General features: G+C 52.5%; 1 protein-coding gene across 9 annotated transcripts in view; it reads left to right on the top strand.

Annotated features, from left to right (window-relative positions):
* The window catches only part of PITPNM2 (phosphatidylinositol transfer protein membrane associated 2), a 121091-nt gene extending 102442 nt beyond the window's left edge, over nucleotides 1–18649 (top strand). For 5 of the 9 annotated variants that reach the window (XM_066199426.1, XM_066199424.1, XM_066199427.1 and 2 more), the window contains 10 exons: nucleotides 3625–3789; nucleotides 5601–5804; nucleotides 7543–7691; nucleotides 10314–10430; nucleotides 11113–11229; nucleotides 11586–11734; nucleotides 12395–12544; nucleotides 12622–12805; nucleotides 14017–14145; nucleotides 14414–18649. In XM_066199426.1, coding sequence (XP_066055523.1) covers nucleotides 3625–3789; nucleotides 5601–5804; nucleotides 7543–7691; nucleotides 10314–10430; nucleotides 11113–11229; nucleotides 11586–11734; nucleotides 12395–12544; nucleotides 12622–12805; nucleotides 14017–14145; nucleotides 14414–14752 — 1703 coding nt within the window. In that variant the 3' untranslated portion in view covers nucleotides 14753–18649. The other 4 variants (XM_066199429.1, XM_066199430.1, XM_066199431.1 and 1 more) reach the window with 3 other exon arrangements.
* Nucleotides 18650–18671: the final 22 nt, after the last annotated feature.

Here is an 18671-nt window from a genome sequence, read left to right as displayed (position 1 = left end):
TTCTATGATTCTCTGCTTTTTACATTGTGGGTCAAGAGCACAGTGTGTCCAAGCAGTTCTTGACATGAGTGTAGCAAGTGCTGAATCCCAGTTCAGCCACTGGACTGCAGGAGATTTCCAAAATTACCAAACCTTGTGGACAGCAGAAATCTGTTGCTCTTGCTCTCAGGGTAACGACTGCAGAGTGCCCAGCACTGACCAGTGATTCCAGTGCAAGCAGGGCCTGGCCTGTGCTGAGCAGCTGCTTGCCTTTTCTGTGGTTTTTTAATCTTTTTGTTTTTATTGAACTTTACGTATTCTTTGATTGCTTTCAGTATTTCCTGCTTTGGTGCAATAGCTCAGTCTCCAAGTAGCAAATATCAAAATCTGTCATTCAGGCACCCCAAGGACTTGCCTGAGAGGACAGCTCAGGGCTGTTCCCTTATAAGAATGTGGATAAATGAATCTAAAAGTGAAAGAGCAGAGCACCAAAATGAGTATTAAAGATTCATAGGTAGGGCAAAACAAAAAAAAGTGATTTGGCTTCCCATGTCCACTCCCCTGGAAGTGCAATTAAACCTTGGGCCACGGCATGGGTTGTGCCATGTGGCTCCAGCAGCTGCAGGTGCTCTGCTGGGAGGGTGCTCGGGGCACTGCTCCAGCCAGGCTCCTCTTCCTCGCTCTGGTCCAGTGGCCCCGAGTCAGCCCTGAGTCACAGGACAAAGTGCAGTAAACAAGGGCGCCTCTGTCCCTGCCGAGTGACAGAGGAACAGCTAATCTTGATAAAGGTCTTGCTGCTGCTGGCTTCACTCTGGGCTTGCCTGGAAAACCTCCCCGTGGCTGTCAGGACCTGAGCTGTGGCTGGGGATGCTCCTCTGGAGCGCAGGAGGCTTCCCATGGCTCCTGTCAGGAACACCTGGCTGCAGGCGCTGGGGTCGGTCTGCGCCAGTGTGGCAGCACCTGTGACATCCCACCCTAGTCACCACAGTCCCCAGGAAAGCCCCCCTTGGTTTCAGAGTTGCTGCACAAAGAGACGCGGCGCAGAGAATGCACAAATTCAGGAAACGCGTTGTTAGGTTTGTGGGGTTTTTTTCTGCCAGTCAGGTCTCAGGATTTTCTTTAGAAGTTGCTGTCACTGCAGCTTTGGTGTGGAGGAAGATTTTCTGAGTGGGTTGTAATGCATAAAACAGGTTTTTCTCCACATTTCCTGCCCTGCCTTTCCCTGGCCTTTGTTTCTCTTAGAAACTGCCCTTTTCTCAGGGACAGAGGGGTGTGTGGCTTGGGGAAAGGGAGAAGCACAAGAGCAACTGAGTGGGCAGGAGCAGGGGAGCTCTGCTGTCGGGTGGCACCTTGTCCCCTGCAGAGCAGACTCCTGCCACCAACGCAGGCAGTGCTGAGCTGAACAGTTCAGTGACGCTGAAACACCTCAGGCTTTAACAGGAGTGGGAATTGTTCCTCTGGCGACACCAGGATGGGGCTGCAAGGGCTGTGAGGTTGGGTGCTATTGCTGCAAACTCATTATATTCCAAAACCCCTGGTCAGGCCCAGGCTAAAAAAGAGCAAGCCCCAAAATCCCACTGTTTCTTCCTCTATTCACTTTCTGGGTTCTCAAAAAGGAGTTGAAGTTCAGGCAGAGCTAAGGGGAGGTGGGCTAACGGAGTCAAAGCCGTGACCACCCCAGGCAGGCTGTGCTGGGCCCAGCCTCCTCTCCTGCAACACTCTTGAACTTGTCTTCCTAATTCAAGCCACAGGTGCTTTAGGATCAAGCAGAGGAAGACGTTTTCAGGTCTCTCTGGTGGTTAAACCTGAATCTGAGAAGAGAGGGTTGTTCCAGGCCCCTCAGCAAAGGGAATGAGACCCTTTACCTGTGAGACCTTCGTGGGGTTCAGTGGCAGCTCCTGTTTTCCACTTGGATTGTCTCTTCTTGCTCATGCTGGTGCTTTGTACAGTGAGGAAACAGCACTGGCCTGGTGGGACCGGCTGGGTTGTGGATGCTGGTCACAGCCTTGACAGCCCAGCAGCTCGAGGCAAGGTGGAAAGAGGGGGAAAGTGCTGAGAAAGTGATGCTGCTAATGGCCTTTGAGGCACAACGTGGGCTGTGTGTGCAGCTCATCATCAGGTCAGGCTCCCGCTAAGGCTCAGATCTCACAGTCCACAAAGCTTTTACAGAGAGCAGCTTGTGGCCTGATTTTCCCTGCAGAGCACAGAACTCTTTCACTGACACTTAGCCACACATTTTCTGCTTCATACGTTCCCTCTCCCTCGGCTGCAGCAGGATTTGTGTGGGCACAGACGCTGCTGCTGCGAACTGAGGGATTGGAGGGAGAAAAGCAGTAGCCCCAAGGAAAAAAAAAAAAAAAAAAGATTGATATTAAAATAAACCAGTTGTTAAAACAGCTCCCCGTGTCAGCCGTGTGCCAGGATTAAATCCAGGCATATCCAGGCTGGGAGAGGTGGAGGATGTTGATGTGTGGGAGTAACGTGCTCACATTCCTTGTGGTATCTCCTGTCTGATACCTGGGAATAAATTCAGGTGCTGCTCCTCAAGTGCAGCAGAGATGGGCAAGCTCAAAACCATCATGAATTGCTTTGCTTTTGCATGTTCCTGCCACACTGGTGCTGCCTGCTGTGAGCACCCGGTGTTGGCATTACAAACCTCTGCCCTGCAGGAGCTGGGGATAGCCCACCTAATTCGGCCTCACAGCATCCGCAGAGGGGTGGATGCTCTTGGCACTGTTACAGAGAGAAAAGTGAAATGCAGAGATTTTTAGTGTGACTTTCAGCATCTCTCGTTTCTGCCACTCCTGAGTGTTTGAGGTCCTTTTCCCTCCCATCCATATGTCAGATCCGTGTGAGCATGATTTTAACCCCTCCTTTCTGTATTTATGTATTCAGGGGTTCGGCCTAACTTGGTAAACCTCAGGTTGGGATTTAAAAATCCAGACCTGCATGTTGTACCAAAAAAAGCTCTGTTTTCCTAGAGCCTGAGTGCTCCTTGATCTGCTGACTGATGGGAGATACAAGTGCTCAGCACCAGACTCCCTTCAGTAGCCCTTTCTCCAGATTAATGAGTGTTGGCTGCATCCTTCAGCAGTAAAATACAAGTCCAAATTTAGTCCCTGCCAGGCATGAAGATGTTTTCTTGATTTTTTGCTTTTTAATAAGGCTTCAATCTTGGAGACATTCATTTAAATTTAAATCTCTCAAGAAAACAAATATCCCTTTCTAAGGTTGTTTTTTTTTGTTGTTGTTGTTGTTGTTGTTTTCCTTACCTTGGTTATTTTGTCTCGATGTGAATATATAAAATTGTGTATATTCACATCTGTATGTATGACACATGCTTGTTATTGCTGCTTGAGTAAATCTGCCTGGGTTTTTCTTTGGATCTGGTTTTTGAGCTACTTACTTTGCTTCTCTCAATCAAAGACTGCTCCTCCAGCCACGTGTCTCTGCCTGCTGTTTGCTTTCTTTCCAAACCAAAGCTCCAGTGAAATGTGGGGTGTTTCTGTTTCATTCCAATCAGCTCGGAAAGGTTTTTGCACCCACCAGCTTTGTTTGCCTCCTTCTTCCCCCTCCCCCGAGTTCATCTTGCCCAGCCTCTGTCTGTTGGTCTAATATTTTGATTTCCCTGTTTCAACTTTGTAGCAGATGTTGTTCAGTCTCATGGTGCCGTCTTCGTGGAAAGCGCGTCCCTGTCCACCCCCATTTCAGCCCCTCAGTTCAGGGGCTTCCGGAGAGCCAGTGAGATCAGCATTGCCAGCCAGGTCTCAGGAATGGCAGACAGTTACACTGCTTCCAACATAGCCAACAGTAAGTGTTGCACCCCTCCGAGGCTCCGCTCTCAGACCACGCTCCGGGCCGAGCAGCTTCCGTCCATCCGTCTGTCCGGGGGGGTGCTTCCCATTCATAACCAAAAGCTTGGAATTATTCCTCCTCCTTCTCCCCGTTCTGCCGCAGTCAGCGCCCTGTGTTCTCACATCCCCTGGAAGAACAGGTGACGTCCCACGCGGGGACCACGGCTGTGTTACGCACGTTGGACCTTGCTGGTGATGAATTGTTTAAAAAAAAAAAAAAAGATAAAAGATAATAATTGCTGACTCTGAGCACTGTTTGGCTGTTGTGTGAGGTGAGGGTTAATCCAGAGGGATGGTTCTGTGCTGCCATGGTAAGTCATGCAGAACTGGTCGGGATCAGCACTTGATACCAGATGGGTAATGCAGGATGCGGCTTGGTGCAGATCCCTCAAACGTGGCCCACAAAAGCAGGGATGAGTAAGCCCCTCTGTAACGCTGAAAGGGAGGGACAGGTTGGTTCAGAACAGAACATTTATTACTTTGCATTAGAAATTCAGCTCTTCTGCAGCCTGCGGGGCAGCTCCCAGTCAGTTACGACCCATTTCCCAGAGCTGAATGAGGAGTAAAAGGGATTTTTTTACTTCTTATTTTCCCCAATACCTGCATAACTCCCTAACTAATACAGTGGAGAAGAACAGACTTTGTTAAGTGGAGAAGAACAGCCTATTAATGGCTCAGCCCCTTCTTTGTGTCAGCTCGAGTATGAGATGAACACTGTGTCCTCACGGACCTCTGGTAACTCAGACCAAAGAAAGGCCGAAAACTCCAAAGAAAGAATCCAAAAACCGAAAGCAACAAAACAAACAACCCTCCCCACACAAAACCGTGCATATGACAAAATCTTCAGCCCACCAGAGGATCTCAAAAATTTAGAGATGCATTCCTGGCACAGGTTGTGAATTACTCACTCCGTAATTAATTGCTGAGGTTAATAATGCTCCCGGAGGCAGGTAGGAGTTGTTGAAGGTCTGTGGGCGCTGCTCAGGGGCTGTTGTAACCTCCTGCCCTGTTTGAGGCGACGCTCAGCAGCAGGACTAAAATACCTTCTCTGACAAACGAGGTTTTTCTGCTCAAAGCGTATCCGAGAGCCCACACCGCACTCCCCGTGCGCGTCCTTTTACTTGTCCTGACATCTTGCCCAGCCCTGCTAAATAGGAATCTGCCTGGGGAGCAGCTCCTGGGGGAGAAGGTGTTTGTTTTGTGCTGCTTTCCCACCCACGGGAGCTGCTGGGCTGGCACACGGTGGTGGTTCACGGGGAGGTGTTTTTGCCAGGGTGGTGCCCCGAGGCCGCTGTGTCCCACGAGGAGATCTTGTCCTGAGCTGCAGCAGGGTCGGGTCACACAGCACTCACCTCTGCTTTCCCCGTGCTCTCCCCCCTTGTGCAGCTTCTCCTCTGCGTAATTTATTCCTCCACACAGCCATCAAAGCCTGCTCCTGAGATCAGGGAGGAAGAGTCTTCCCTGGACGCCGGGTGTCCCCTGAGCTCTGGCTCTGCCTTTGCTGCTCTTGCTCTGAGCCTCGTCGGGGTGGTGGTACCGTGGAGCCGTGGCACTGAGGGCTGGATGTGATCCATGCTTATCCCCAGGGAGAGCTGGAGGAAGGTCCGAGGGGCACTGCAAAACCAGAGCTCCCTCCCAGGAACCTCCCTAGGGTGCAGCTCCCCTGGTACCGTGAGTTTGTGGAGGATGAAATCAGTGTGTGCCATAATAATAAGTGATTTCTGCTTTTTTTTTTTTTTTTTCTTTGTATTTTATTTTTCCTTTTAGAAACCAAACACCACCTTAATCATTGTAGGGGGTTTAGCCTTCTTTCCCAACTTGCTCTCCCTCACAAATCCCCTACCCAAACCTCGTTCAGGAGGCGTAGGCAGCATAAACACAAAATCCCTGCCAAGGGAAGGAAGCTCAAAGGGCCACGGAGCCGGGCTGCAGGCTGTGCTCTTCGGATACCAGACCTGGACATCAAGACAGGTATTCTGGAAAGATGCACTCCTGTCGGCCTCCTCTCTCATTTGATAGTCACAGAACTTCACAACAAATCTCTGCGCTTTCACTGAGGCACTCGCAGTTTCTGATTGCATCCTAACGAGTATTTCTGTCACTTTGCCCTGAAGATCGATCATAACACCGCTAACAACCTGGGAGCAGCAGGAATTCTCCTGGGCAGAGCTGAGGGGACAACGCTTCTGCCTCCACCACTGTCTTTTTGAGCATGGAAGAGTCAGTCCTGTCTGCTTCCTGTAAAGAATCTGCAATTACCCAAGCTGGGGACTTGCATGAGAAATGAAAGTTGGGACGTGACCAGGAGCTGTCAGTTTGGAAGGCAGGGAAGAGGCTGCGAGGAGGCGCCCTGTGAGCTCTGGAAAAGCCACATTGATCTGTCAAACCTTGCTCCTCCTTCCCATGGCTCTTCAGAAAAGCGGGGACTATCAGGATGAGGGTGGCCTGGCACCTGGCACGGCCAGGGCTGGGCCATGGGGATGTGCTGAATCCACATCCCTCCGCATTCGCTCTGGTGGGAGCTCTGTGCAGGTTTCTGGAAGGAGCTGGTGGATCCATCTTTTCAGTTCAGCGTCTGTGCTCATCACCAGCCAGATTTCCCTTTGCAGAGGGGTGTGTTGGATTGTACCTTAAACCTGGCAGCTTTCCTGGAAGTCCTTAAAATGGGAACATTGTCACAGAGACAAACCAAGCTTGAGGAAGCCCTTGTCAAAGCCCCAGCTTGCATCCCGCATGCAAACACAAACAAAATGCTGCTGCTGCTCTCTTGATCTCCATCTTTTCTTTCCTTGGCTGCTTTTCTGGGCTGGAGTGCACGGGCATTGAGGCCTCCTTACTGCTGGCAAAGCAGCCCATGGCTTTGGGGTCTGAGGCTTTGGACTGAGAGCTGCTTATTTCCAGGGATTGGGGCAGGACGCGTGCATGGGCAGAATTCAGGGCAGCTGAGGCGTGGGGCTGTCCCAGGGTGAAGGGTGACTGTCAGACACTTGCGTGCGGAGTTGTTGGTTCCCTGAGGGAGAAACTTGTCTGTTTTGTTTGTATCCCTGTCCCCCAGCGAACCCCAGTGTATTTTTCAGTCCCCCATGCGATGAAGTCCCAATACTCCCAGGTACCTGTCTGGCTGCCCACCGCAGAGGCTGTGCCCCTGGGAAGGCTGCGCTGCACATCTCCGTTGCCTGTACCATGGTAGCCCAGGAGGGCAGTAAAGATTTGTTGGGGACGACCAGTCCCGTCAGCACGTGCCGTATTCCCTGCCGTGTGGTGCCTTTTAGCTTCCTGTGGATTCCCAGTATTCAGTCCTCTTCCGTGTGGCCAATACCTGGATGCAATTCCCTGGTGAAAGTTGAAGGAGTTGGAAGCAGGGCTGGAGACGGGCAGAGCACACCCATCCTTCCTCTCACAGCTCCAGGGAGATGCGTTGCTGTCTTTACCTTTTGGCTCATTGCACAGGAGCCTTGAGCCCCTTCCCGGGGTCTGAACTAACAGCCAATTAACCTGTCCTCCAGTGCCTTCCTCTTTGCTTAAACAAGGGAGAGCTCACTGCTGGTGGCCGTGTGTTCCTCCCTCGGTGCGAGCAAACACTGAGCCCTGGGTCGGTTGTTCCCCCAGAGCAGCGGGACCGGCCAGGGAGCAGCCTCCTGGCACACCTGGAGCCCTGAAATCCCCTTTGTGAACCCCCTTTGTCTGAACGAGTGTTTTGCTTCTGTAGTTGCTGCCAAGTGGTGGGGAACCAAACGGATCGACTACGCCCTGTACTGCCCCGATGCCCTCACAGCTTTCCCGACCGTGGCTCTGCCTCACCTCTTCCACGCCAGCTACTGGGAGTCCACAGATGTTGTCTCCTTCCTGCTCAGACAGGTACATTCATCCTCTCTCCCTGATCTCCCTTGGGTTGAAAAATACTTGGGGCTCTTTGTTTTCTCCAGTGCACCTTCGATATGTTGATGCGTAGAGGTGAAGAAATACCCTTTGCCCCTGCAGATCCATTTTCTTCCTTTCTTTTTTCCCCTCGCCTGTGGTGTTGGTGGAGCTGCGCACACACAAACCTCATGGCTGTGCTGTCACACCTGCTTGGTTTGGGGCTGGGTTTATCATCAGAGCAGGTTTCAGATGGGCTCACTGGGGATCCACAGAGAGAGCCCAGGGCAGTTTCCTATCAGATCCGTAATGGCAAAGGTCAGTGCACTTGTTTCTTGAAATGATCTGTGCTCTGTGTGTGCCAGGTTGGATCTCAAGTCTGGAACTGAAACTTCTCAAAGGACAAATAAAACCAGCACCAGATACAGTAAAACCAAAGGGGAAGCTTTATATGAATTCCACGTGAATTGATTGGCAGAATGCAGTTCTCCGTTTTGCCTTTCTAAGTTATTGTTGTCTCCTCTAGGAACTCATTAGGATTGAGTCTTCATTCCTGCAGCACAAAGCAGTTCTAGGGCCAGGAGAATGGGGATTGCTGGTGTCTAGAGTCTGATACCTCCGATTTTATCAACCTATATTTGGCCTAAAATTCAAATCTACTCTCTAAAATATGTTTTTTTCCCTAAAAGAAAAATTTTCCCTTCAGTTCCTTGGGGATGAGGGGGAGTTATTTGCCTTAAAAAATATGAACTCCCCGGGGAACGACACTTAGAGCATGGAGCTGGAAAAAAACAAAACTCCGAGCAACTCTGTGGTTTGCGTTGCCCACTTCGGTGCCGGGTTTGCTTTGTGTTAGCTCAGCTGCTAAACCCTCCCCATTCTCCTCCAGCCTCCTCTGCTGCTGCTCTCAGTTATTTGTGATTCTGTTGGCAAACTTTCTTTCAGTGTTATCTTCCAAATAGTGTGAGAACCATAAACAACAGCGGTGTCAGCGCCGGTGGCAGCTGAGCAGTGCTGAGAATCCAGTGAGACCCTTCTCTCCCCAGGCTGTGTCCAAGCTCCGCCTGCACACTCCTGGGTGCACGGTCCCGCATCAAACCCAGCCTAAGAGGGCTGGGAAGAAGAGAGAACTCTCACTGTGCAGGAGGGGGAACAGTCATGACGGTCTCATGCACGAAATGTTCCACTTGAGAAACAGCCAATTGCTCAGGTTTCAGCCCTAACCTGGGTCTGTAGCACTGTGTGGTGATTCAAACCTTGCGTCCTGAGTACCTGGAGGTGCCTCTCCATCCATTCTAAGCCTGCTGGTGGCTGCCTGGGTAGTCTGGCACCCTCTTGCCCGGTGCCTGTCTCTGTTCACTCCTCTTTTGCCTTGAGGTCGGGGTTTTCCACATCTTTTGTCTTCTCGCTGTCCTTCGTCGGCACCACACAACTGCTTCCCCTAATAAGGACTTGTTTCTAATGGCCTTTGAAAGTCATCCCTGGACAAAATGTAAAAAGAAGCTGTTGAATAGTTTTAGTCTGCAAAGATTAAATCTTGTTAAAACAAGCCCAGATAGGATTCAAAATACATTCCTGATTTAAAAAATTTTCAGTAAAACTTGTTATTTTGTTTACATTGGATTTCCATGAGCTCCCGCCCCAGCAAGCTCATCCTCCCTGGGGTCCTTTTTCCATTTCCCTGGATGAAAACCAGCTTCAGCAAAGAGAGCTGGCCTGTGTCAGCCAGGCTCCGCTGGAGAGCTGCTGACCTCACGGAATATGTTCAGGACCTTGTAAAAGAGCCCACATTTAAGAGGCTTCTTGATTTTTTGGTCACTAAGGACTACTGGCAGTTTTGGAGTTCTGTGTGTAGAGCCACCTCCCAGTCCTGCAGTGCTGTGAGTCCTTGAGCTGTCCCCCAGCCTTTGGGTGTTATTCTTCCTTCTCCACTCTAGAGGTTAAGAGCAATCTAGGTAGGATTTAACCCTCCTTGCTCCATGTTCCTGCCTCCCATCCCTGTCCATGGCCTGGTGACAGGCAGGAATTGCCCTGCAGAACTGGCTGGGTGGCAGTGACATCCCACCAGCACCGAGTCCTGGAGCTCTGTCAGCCTCGGAGACGAGGCCAGGATGGACAGACAGCCTGGGCTCTGCCTCACACGCAGCCAAGCCAGACCCCTGTGTGTGCCTCCACAGGGGTCAAATCAGTGAGAGGAGCACAAGCCATGGGACAAGAGTTGGGGATTTCAGTAGGAATTAGAAACGAGCCGAAGGAACGGCATCTGTCGGCATGCGGCCAGTCAGAGCAGCCGGTGCTGGATGTGTTATGGAATGGGGGAAGGCTCCCTTGCAGACCGTGGGAAGGGACTAATGAATCTCTGGAGGAAGGGCAGGTATCTCAGTGCAGAGCTCACCCCGCTGTGTTTGAGTCAGTTTTGTACCTCATGACAATCCGAAAAACCCGCACCCCAGCCAGGATTTAGCCAGTGCTGGCCACAGGCTTTGCCAGTGCAGAAAAGGCCACTTGTCCTGTGAAACCTGCGAACTGACAAACCGAACACCCAGCAGCAAACCCAGGGGCCTCTGAACAGCCAGGCAGGAGGAGAGGGCTGATGCCTCGGTGGGATGTGTCCTCCTGCAGGTGATGAGACACGAGAACTCGAGCGTTTTGGAGCTGGATGGGAAGGAGGTGTCCGTCTTCACCCCCTCCAAGCCCCGTGAGAAGTGGCTCCGCAAGAGGACGAACGTGAAGCTCCGGGTAAGGGTGGGGGTTTTGGGGCTGCACAAACTGCTCTGATTTGGCTGCACAAACTGTTCTGAGGGCACGGCACAGACAGAAGGTTGTGTTGCATTGCTGGGCTGTTTTAATGGTTATATCCTACGTGGGTGCTTGTAAAAGAGCAACCCTAAAGGTGTGTGTCAGCAAGGTCTCCTCTTAGCCTTGAGTCTGTAAAACGCAGGAAGCGTTGGCTGTGGGTCAGGGAACGAGTCAGAATGGAACATCTTTCAAAGTCCAATAATACCAATTCTCAGCTCACTTAAATGCCCTTTGCTCCCAGTAAAGTCTCCAGTTTCGGAGAGGGCAATTCTGTGCTAGAACTGAAACAATATCAGCACATTTCTCTGGCAGCTGCGTGTATTTCCTCTTTAATTCCAAAGCGTGAGAGTTAATAGAGAGTATCGGAATTGCACGTACAACCTGCCGTGGAAATTGGCTCTCCAGCACTCCAATCCACCCGTCAGTTAAGGGCACAGAGCCTCACCTCTGCCACAGGTCAAATTCTTTCCCAGAGCTGAGGGTGGAGCGGAGGGGGGGGAATGGCACAGAGAGAAAGCCATGCTCCAGTTTGTCCAGTTATATTTGGCATTTCCTTGTGAGGTTATCCACTGCTGAAAACGGTTTATTTTTTTTTCCCCTCCTCCCCTCTTGCCTCGTGCAGAACGTCACAGCCAACCACAGGATCAACGACACCATTGCTAACGAGGATGGGCCCCAGACCTTAACTGGGAGGTTCATGTACGGTCCATTAGACATGGTCACCCTCACGGGAGAGAAGGTACCGTGTGTGCTGGGGGCTTGTGTCACCACGTGGTGACAATTGTAGGACAGAAGTGGTGCTGGTCAGTGCTCCCTTGGTCCCTGTTGGGGTTCGCTGCCCTCGTGTCCTGGCCAGGTTCTCCTGCTCAGACTTGTGGGTGCCTCCCACCAGGAACAGCATTTGTCACGGAGGTCTCCCCACCGAGGCCAGGTTTCACTCCGGCCCCTGATGTCTGCGTGCTGCCCAGCTCAGATCCATCAAGTGCAGAGGGTGGGAGCAGGACCAACCCTCCTGCCACCCAAAGGGGCTCGGGTGGGACGTCCCTGTGCTCGGCCTGTGCTGCTGGAGGTGACACACGGCCTCGCTGTCCCCAGGTGGACATCCACATCATGACCCAGCCACCGTCGGGGGAGTGGGTGTACTTTGACACGGAGATCAGCAACAGCAGTGGCAGGATTTCCTACGTGATCCCCGAGGAGCGGCGCCTGGGCATTGGCGTCTACCCCGTCAAGATGGTGGTCAGGTGAGGGGCCTGGGGCTTGCAGGAGGGGCAAAGAGGAATTGGACGGCTGTGGAACGTGGTCCCTCCCGTTGCTGGGTAGGCTCAGAGCCTGGTTTGCCAGCAACACAGGCAAAGCTATTTGTCCTCTGCAGCTGTAAGGGGAAAATCCACATTTTATTCTGGCTCCTGCATCACCACCAGCAGGGGAATTGAGCTCCCGCTGCAGGAGCGGGTCTCCTGCACCACAGGGCCTCATGGCCATCTGCAAAACTGCACGACTGAGCGTATTTTAAAGACCATAAACTTGTCCTTGAGGGACAGGACTTTGTACTTGTGATGATTCACAGCCCAGGGGCTCCAGCTCAGCTCCACTCGCTGGTGTTGGGCTTCAGGAGGGGGAGGAGGGGAGCATCTTCTCGGTGGTGAACCCAGCAATGTTTTCCTGGGGGTAACTTTTGAGTCTCTGCTGCCAAGGAGTGAGTGCTAATCCATCCCCCCTGAACACAGTGGGAGTGCCCTCCCCTCACACAGCGCCTGTCACTGCTCTGACTGAGGGTGGCGTCGCTGTTGGAGCTTTGGGGTCAGATGTGGGAGCTCCTTTGGGTCCGTGGTGCTCCGCAGGTCCTGGTGATGCCTTCTGGAGGTTTCGTTGCCTCTAAGCACCTGCATCCCTTCCCTCAGGGGCGACCACACGTTCGCCGACAGCTACATCACGGTGCTGCCCAAGGGGACGGAGTTTGTGGTGTTCAGCATCGACGGCTCCTTCGCCGCCAGCGTGTCCATCATGGGCAGCGACCCCAAAGTCCGCGCCGGGGCCGTGGACGTCGTAAGGTCAGAGCAGGGCCTGGGGCAGTTGATGTGACGCTGGCCTTGCTCTGCAATCCGTTGACTCGTGGCTTTCCTTCCAGGCACTGGCAAGACCTCGGCTACCTCATTATCTATGTCACGGGCCGCCCCGACATGCAGAAGCAGAGGGTGGTGGCGTGGTTAGCACAGCACAACTTCCCCCACGGGATCGTGTCCTTCTGCGACGGGCTCGTCCACGACCCGCTGCGGCACAAGGCCAACTTCCTGAAATCCCTCATCACCGACGTAAGCCTGCCGCTGCTGAACTGGGATCGTGGCACGGGTTTAGATCGCTCCTCGTCCAACCGCCACTGTCAGCACCAGTCTCTTGGCAGCAATGTGACCTGCAGGGGAAGATTAATCTGTTCATTTTATTTTCATCCCTTTATTGCTCTACAAAAGTGTCGATGCTGTTAAATTGTGTTGCCTCTGCTCTGCACTGCTCCATTTCATCACTGCTCCTCAAACCCCCAATGGAACGGAGGCAGCAGAGCCTCCCTTCCCCCCGCACGTGCACTTTTTTCACCTGCTTGGCTTTTTGGCCGCCTGTGGTGGAGACAGCAGGACTGAGGGGGAATGGAGCTGCTGCAGAAACGGCTTTGCTGGGAGACTCCGTAGAGATCCTCCAGATGTTTGACCCTTGGGAGATCCTGATGTTGCTCAGCCTCAAGCCTCAGAGAAGCTCCAGATAGAGCCAAGTTTTTTGTGTCTGGCAGGTGAAGGAGTTGCCAGTGTCCCAAGCACTTGCCCTGCCTTGATTAGCAGGAAAAGCCTGTCCTTAGCTTTCTTAGGCTCCCTTTTTGGCCCGAGTGGCAGTGGAGGGAGCAGCTGGCCCTCAGTCGCTCTCTCGTCCTCCACAAGTTTGGGACCATGGTCAGAAATTCTGTCTCCCTGACCTGTGGTTCTGGGCTCAAAGCTGGCCAATGTGTGGTGGCACCCATGTCCACCCCTCCCCTGCCAGCCCCTGCTCCAGCCCGCTACAGAAGGGCTTGTCCGGGAGCTGCTCTCTGCTTGGAGCAGAGGCAGAGGTATCCCTGAAAAGCAGCGGGTTTCGCTGCCTGTCCCTTCTCCCTCTGCCCGGCAGGTTAACAGCAGCTTGCCTGGGAAGGGAACATTCCTGGCTAATGATTCCTGCACAGGTTTGCAGCTCCTCTTCCCCGCTGGCAGCAGGGAAGTGTGCAGCATCCTTGCCCCCTGCAGACCTCAAGGGAAGGCTGTGGATCAGCAAGCGGAGATCTGCTCTTGTATTGCTGTCACTCCTCTTGTCATGACCTGTAAACACCCCCAGCTCTGTTAATTAGCACTTCCCTGGGTGGTTCATTATCCAGCTGGGAACTTGCATTAGTTCCAGTGACCTGACATTGCCACGAATGCTGATGGAAAACGCAAAGCCCAGCCTGCCGAGCAGCGTGGAGTGCCTGCGTGTTCTGACCCCGCGTTGCTTTCTGTCCCCCCAGCTGCACATGAGGATCCACGCAGCGTATGGATCCACCAAGGACATCTCCGTGTACAGCTCCATCAGCCTCCCGCCCACGCACATCTACATCGTTGGCCGACCCACCAAGAAGCTGCAGAGCCAGTGTCAGGTAGGAGCCAACTCACCTGGGCCCTGCCAAGGGCCTCCCGTGGGAGGGAGGTGGGAATTTGGTCATCACAAGTCTGGTGACCGAGCCAGCGTTGGCCGACGGGGTGGGAACTGTCCCAGGGAACTGTCCCAGGCACGTCACACATAATGGCTGTGAGTGGTTCCATGGCTGGTCACCCCAGAGAACCTGGCAGAGTGAACACACCCGGCTGCCAGTGGCTCTCAGGGAAACGTGTCCCACCCCTCTGACGCCTGCCCTCGCCCCGCAGTTCATCACGGAGGGCTACGCGGCCCACCTGGCGCAGCTGGAGTACAACCACCGCGCGCGCCCCGCCAAGAACACCACGCGCATGGCGCTGCGCAAGGGCAGCTTCGGGCTGCCCAGCCAGGCCGAGTTCCTGCGCAAGAGGAACCACCTGCTGAGGACCATCTCCTCCCAGCCCTCGGCCAGCGGCGCCGGCCACCGGCCCGAGCGCACCCAGAGCCAGTCGGACAGCGACAAGGACAGGGACAGGGAGCGCAGCCAAAGGAGCATGAGCATCGCCACGGGCTGCTGGGGCCGGAGCGCCGCGTCCCGGCTGGAGTCTGGCCTCTTGGGGCAGAAGTAGCCAGGCCAGAGCCAGGATTGTCAGCTGCAGCCACCGGAGGAGAAAACAAACAGGAAAGAGGGACGAGGCCAGTGTTTCGGGCTGGAAGGGTAAATATGGTGCTACTCTAATAACACGGTGTTCTGGGAAGAGACGGGAGGTTTCCCACACAGAGCGTGCAGGCCTTGCAGCGGGAGCGTCAGGTTTGTGCAGCGTGAGCCCGAGGAGCAGCCGGAAATCGGGGGGGAAGTCTCCAGATCAGGACGGCGCTCTCTCCTGCCTCCTTCTCTCATCCAGGGTCAGTGACTGTAAATACGTGCCTCCTTGCCTCGTTAGCCATCGCTCCGACACGGTGACCGAGTGCTGTCCTCAGAGCCGCAGGAACAGGCCATGAGGCTGGGGGAGCTTGTTCCGGGCTGTCCCGGGAGTCAGACTGGGGGCTCTGGGGTTGGGTAAGGCGCCGCTCCCCCGGCCCCAGCCGGGGATTTGTCGCGGGCTGTGCCAGGCAGAGCGGCCGAGAGCTTTCCCCGGACAGAGAGCTCCACGCGCAGCCGCCTTCTCGAGGAGCTGGTGCAGTGCAAAGCGAAAGCTGCACCGATGCCGTTGGCGGAGGCAGAATGTCGGCAGGTTCGTGCCCAAGACAGCGGGGTTATTGTTGTTATTACTGTTATTTTTTAAAGAGACCTTTTAGAAGCCAATGGAATTTAATGTGTTGACCTATTAAAAGAGGAATACAAGCTATTTTGTTTGAGCTGGTACAAACCTCAGACACTTAATTTGCTCTTAAAGTCTCCAAATAGTCTCGCTATGTATTGTTTCCAACAAGTAACCACCATATATTTGGAAGCAGCTGAAGGCACTCAGCAGCTGGATTGCATTGCAGTTCTCCTCATCCAAATGCAGGGTCTGACTCTCTCAACACCCACCTCTGAGACCTTTTTTCTTCCCAGGTTCTCTTCAAGTTCAGTAGCAGCTTTCATGGGAACTAGACTCGCTTCTTTTACCTATAGTTACTGAACTGTAAAACCTCATTGTTTTTTGCACTGATGATTTTTAGAATGAAAACCTGTTACCATCTCATGTAGCTACACCGGTGTTTGTAGTGCATGACAATGAAATATTGCTAAGCCAGGGTGTGTGTGGATATCTATACCTATATACACACACACATATATATATGTACATATTTAAAAAGAAACAAAACAATCTGTGCAGAAGTTTTTCCAGCAGTAAGGAGACTGTAAGGAAGTGTGCCAACAATGACAGGCAACCTTAAGAAAAGGCCATATCTTAATTTTTCTGGTGTGTTTCTCAGTGGATGTGCCTGAGGCGCTGGGTTTGTGCTGCTGGAGCGAGCCGGCGGGCGCGTGGCAGAGGGCTGGCAGCCCGGTGACACCCAGACGGGGACAGAGAACAGTGCCTGGAGCCAGGGCTTGCCAAAAAGCCCCTCAGTCGTGTCCCTCCCGGGGCCAGCCAAGGCTCCCTCCTTGCACACACCTCCCGGGGCGGAGGGGCATCCACACGGGGGGTTCCGGGGTGCCCAGTCACAGACTCCAGCTGGCCTCTTCACGTGGAGATTTTATAGTCCTACCGAGCTCCCCGACCGTGTGTAACCCCGCTTTCCCCACCACACTTTCCTGTCTTTATATCACTTTCTACTTACGAGGATCTTATTTATAACAGAGAATTTTTTAGACTGGCTGCTTCATTTTCTTACCAGTTTCAATAAGAATGGTGCAGGACGGCCGCACTGAGATACACAGCACTGTGAACGCTGCTCTGCTCACTGCCTCTGGGCCACGGTAGACAAATCCAACTCATCCAACTCATGTGTTCGTGGTGTGGAGGGTCCAGGCCGAGGCAGAGCAGGGACAGTGCGGAGCTGCCGCCGGCATCCGAGCCCCTGGAGCGCTCAGACCCGACTGCAAAATGTTTAACCGCTTCTCTTTGGTAATTATCCAATTATAGAATGTACCTGATGACTTTTTGTTACAGGAAACTGACTTTCCTTTCTGCTGACTCAGCTTGGCTCTCTCCGAATGTACATCCAGAGCTTTTACTGGGTTTGAAAACAATGTGAATTTGTCCCAGCTTTTTGCTAGCCGAATGTTCTATCAAACAGATGCCAGCTGAGTAGGAAGCCAAGCCACAATCCATCCTGTGAAGTCACCAAACCACATCACTAAATAATTTCTGCAAATTTGGATATGGCCTTTGCAAAATTCACCTTTCCTCCAAGTCCAGAACCGAGGCGTGACCTGTACATTTCCCAGTGTTCACGAGATGTTCACATTTTCTTATGTGTAGATAGTGTAAAACAGAGGCGAATGTAAATGTTCAACATAAAAAGCGGATATATAAAATTGAAAGTTATTTATTTATGTAGAGGAAAAAAAATGTCTGGAGGGACTGGAACCTTCAGGGTTTATTAATATTTAAAAAAAAAATGTAGCTTTTTGTTTCAGGCATTATGTACAAAGCAATTATTTTATGGACCAAGTTTAATGTAACTGTCAATGAATGCAGAAGTGCAATATGATACTCACCCTCTCCATCACTTCATGTTTTAAACAGCTCCTAACCAGTTAGCCTGACAATCACAGCACCTCCGTCCTCATCCTTTGTCGAGCTTCTTGAACCTTGCCCGGGTCCTTTCCCTGGCCCCCCATCCGTTGCCATTGTACGGATCCAACACGGAGAAGCAATTGTAGAGCAGGACCTTTATTGCTGCAATAATACCCTGGGAGGTGGGTGTAGTTACCAGGAAATAACGCCAGTAAGTTTTTCTTCACTGACTCAGTCCATCCCCGTCTCCATCGCTCAATCCTCAGCCGCCCCCATCTGGCACTCATCCCTCTGAAGCAGAGATCAACACTCACAGAACAATAGCAATAGTTTCACTCTGTGTTTATAACCTGTTTGTCCCGAGCTGTTTTGGAGAGCAATGCATGTGACCCGATGCCTTTCCACGTGTATGGAAGAGGATCCGTTTGTTGGACGTGGTGAGGGAAAGATGAATGTATATTCCATCCTTGCTAAAGGGGCACTGTCAGGGTAAAGACCTAATTTATCCTTGTTACAAGTAACTCGTTTGCTTTGAAAGGAAAGAATGGGAAGTTCCTTGTCCTCCTCCCTCGGCCGTTGTCTGGGCAGCCCTCGGTGACAGCCCACGTCCTGTTCTGCACATCAGCACAACGCAGCCTCGGGCTCTGGGGTTGCTTTTCCGTTTCCATGGGAATCAAACTCTGCTGCGGAGCTCAGATTTTTTACGAAAAGCAGCTTTTTATATTACTGCACCCTTAGGCCAGACTTTCTACCTGACGCTGTCCCTTTAAAGTCTTTTAAAAAAAACAACCCACGAGAGGAGCCCGTGCATTCCCTCCGAGTCGTTTTCCTGGGTTTGCTCAGATCGCTCAGTCAGATGAGGCGAAATCCTAATACCAAAAACCGTTTACAGTGTCGGGGGCACGAGCCCAGAGCAGAAATCAGCCAAAGGGTCACCACCACCCTCCCTCCTGCCCGCCCAGCAGCCGCCGTGCTTGCTGTAGCAGCCCCTTCTTCAGGTATCGCCACTGTTTGCTGCATTTCCTGTTAGTTCTAGAAGCCTTACGGTCCCCCTCCCTCTGCCTGTTGATACCCTCGACTGTCAATTTTATATTCCGACGATGTTAGTTATATTTTATTTATAAAAAATTGCTCTAGGGGTACCAGCTGTGCGTGGGGAGCCAGCGGGGGGATGCCCGAGGGCGCCGGGTACGCCCCGCGTGTGCAGTGCCGTGCCGACGACTCGCGTGTGTGTGGCAAACCTTCTGTACAACTTCCTTCTCCTCCTTGCTGTTAGTGCATCGTTCCAATGCCTGGTGTGCTTTGTGTACAGTATCATTGTGAGTTACACCGATTAAAGAAATGGGAAGGCTCTTCTCTGTCTGCTTTTTGTTGG

Source organism: Chamaea fasciata, unplaced genomic scaffold, assembly GCF_029207755.1.
Source record: "Chamaea fasciata isolate MVZ Bird 193981 ecotype frontalis unplaced genomic scaffold, bChaFas1.0.hap1 SCAF_18, whole genome shotgun sequence".
In the NCBI taxonomy this organism is placed as follows: domain Eukaryota; kingdom Metazoa; phylum Chordata; class Aves; order Passeriformes; family Sylviidae; genus Chamaea; species Chamaea fasciata.
The sequence above is the reverse complement of the archived record's forward strand: the minus strand, read 5'-3'. Positions and strand labels throughout refer to the sequence as shown.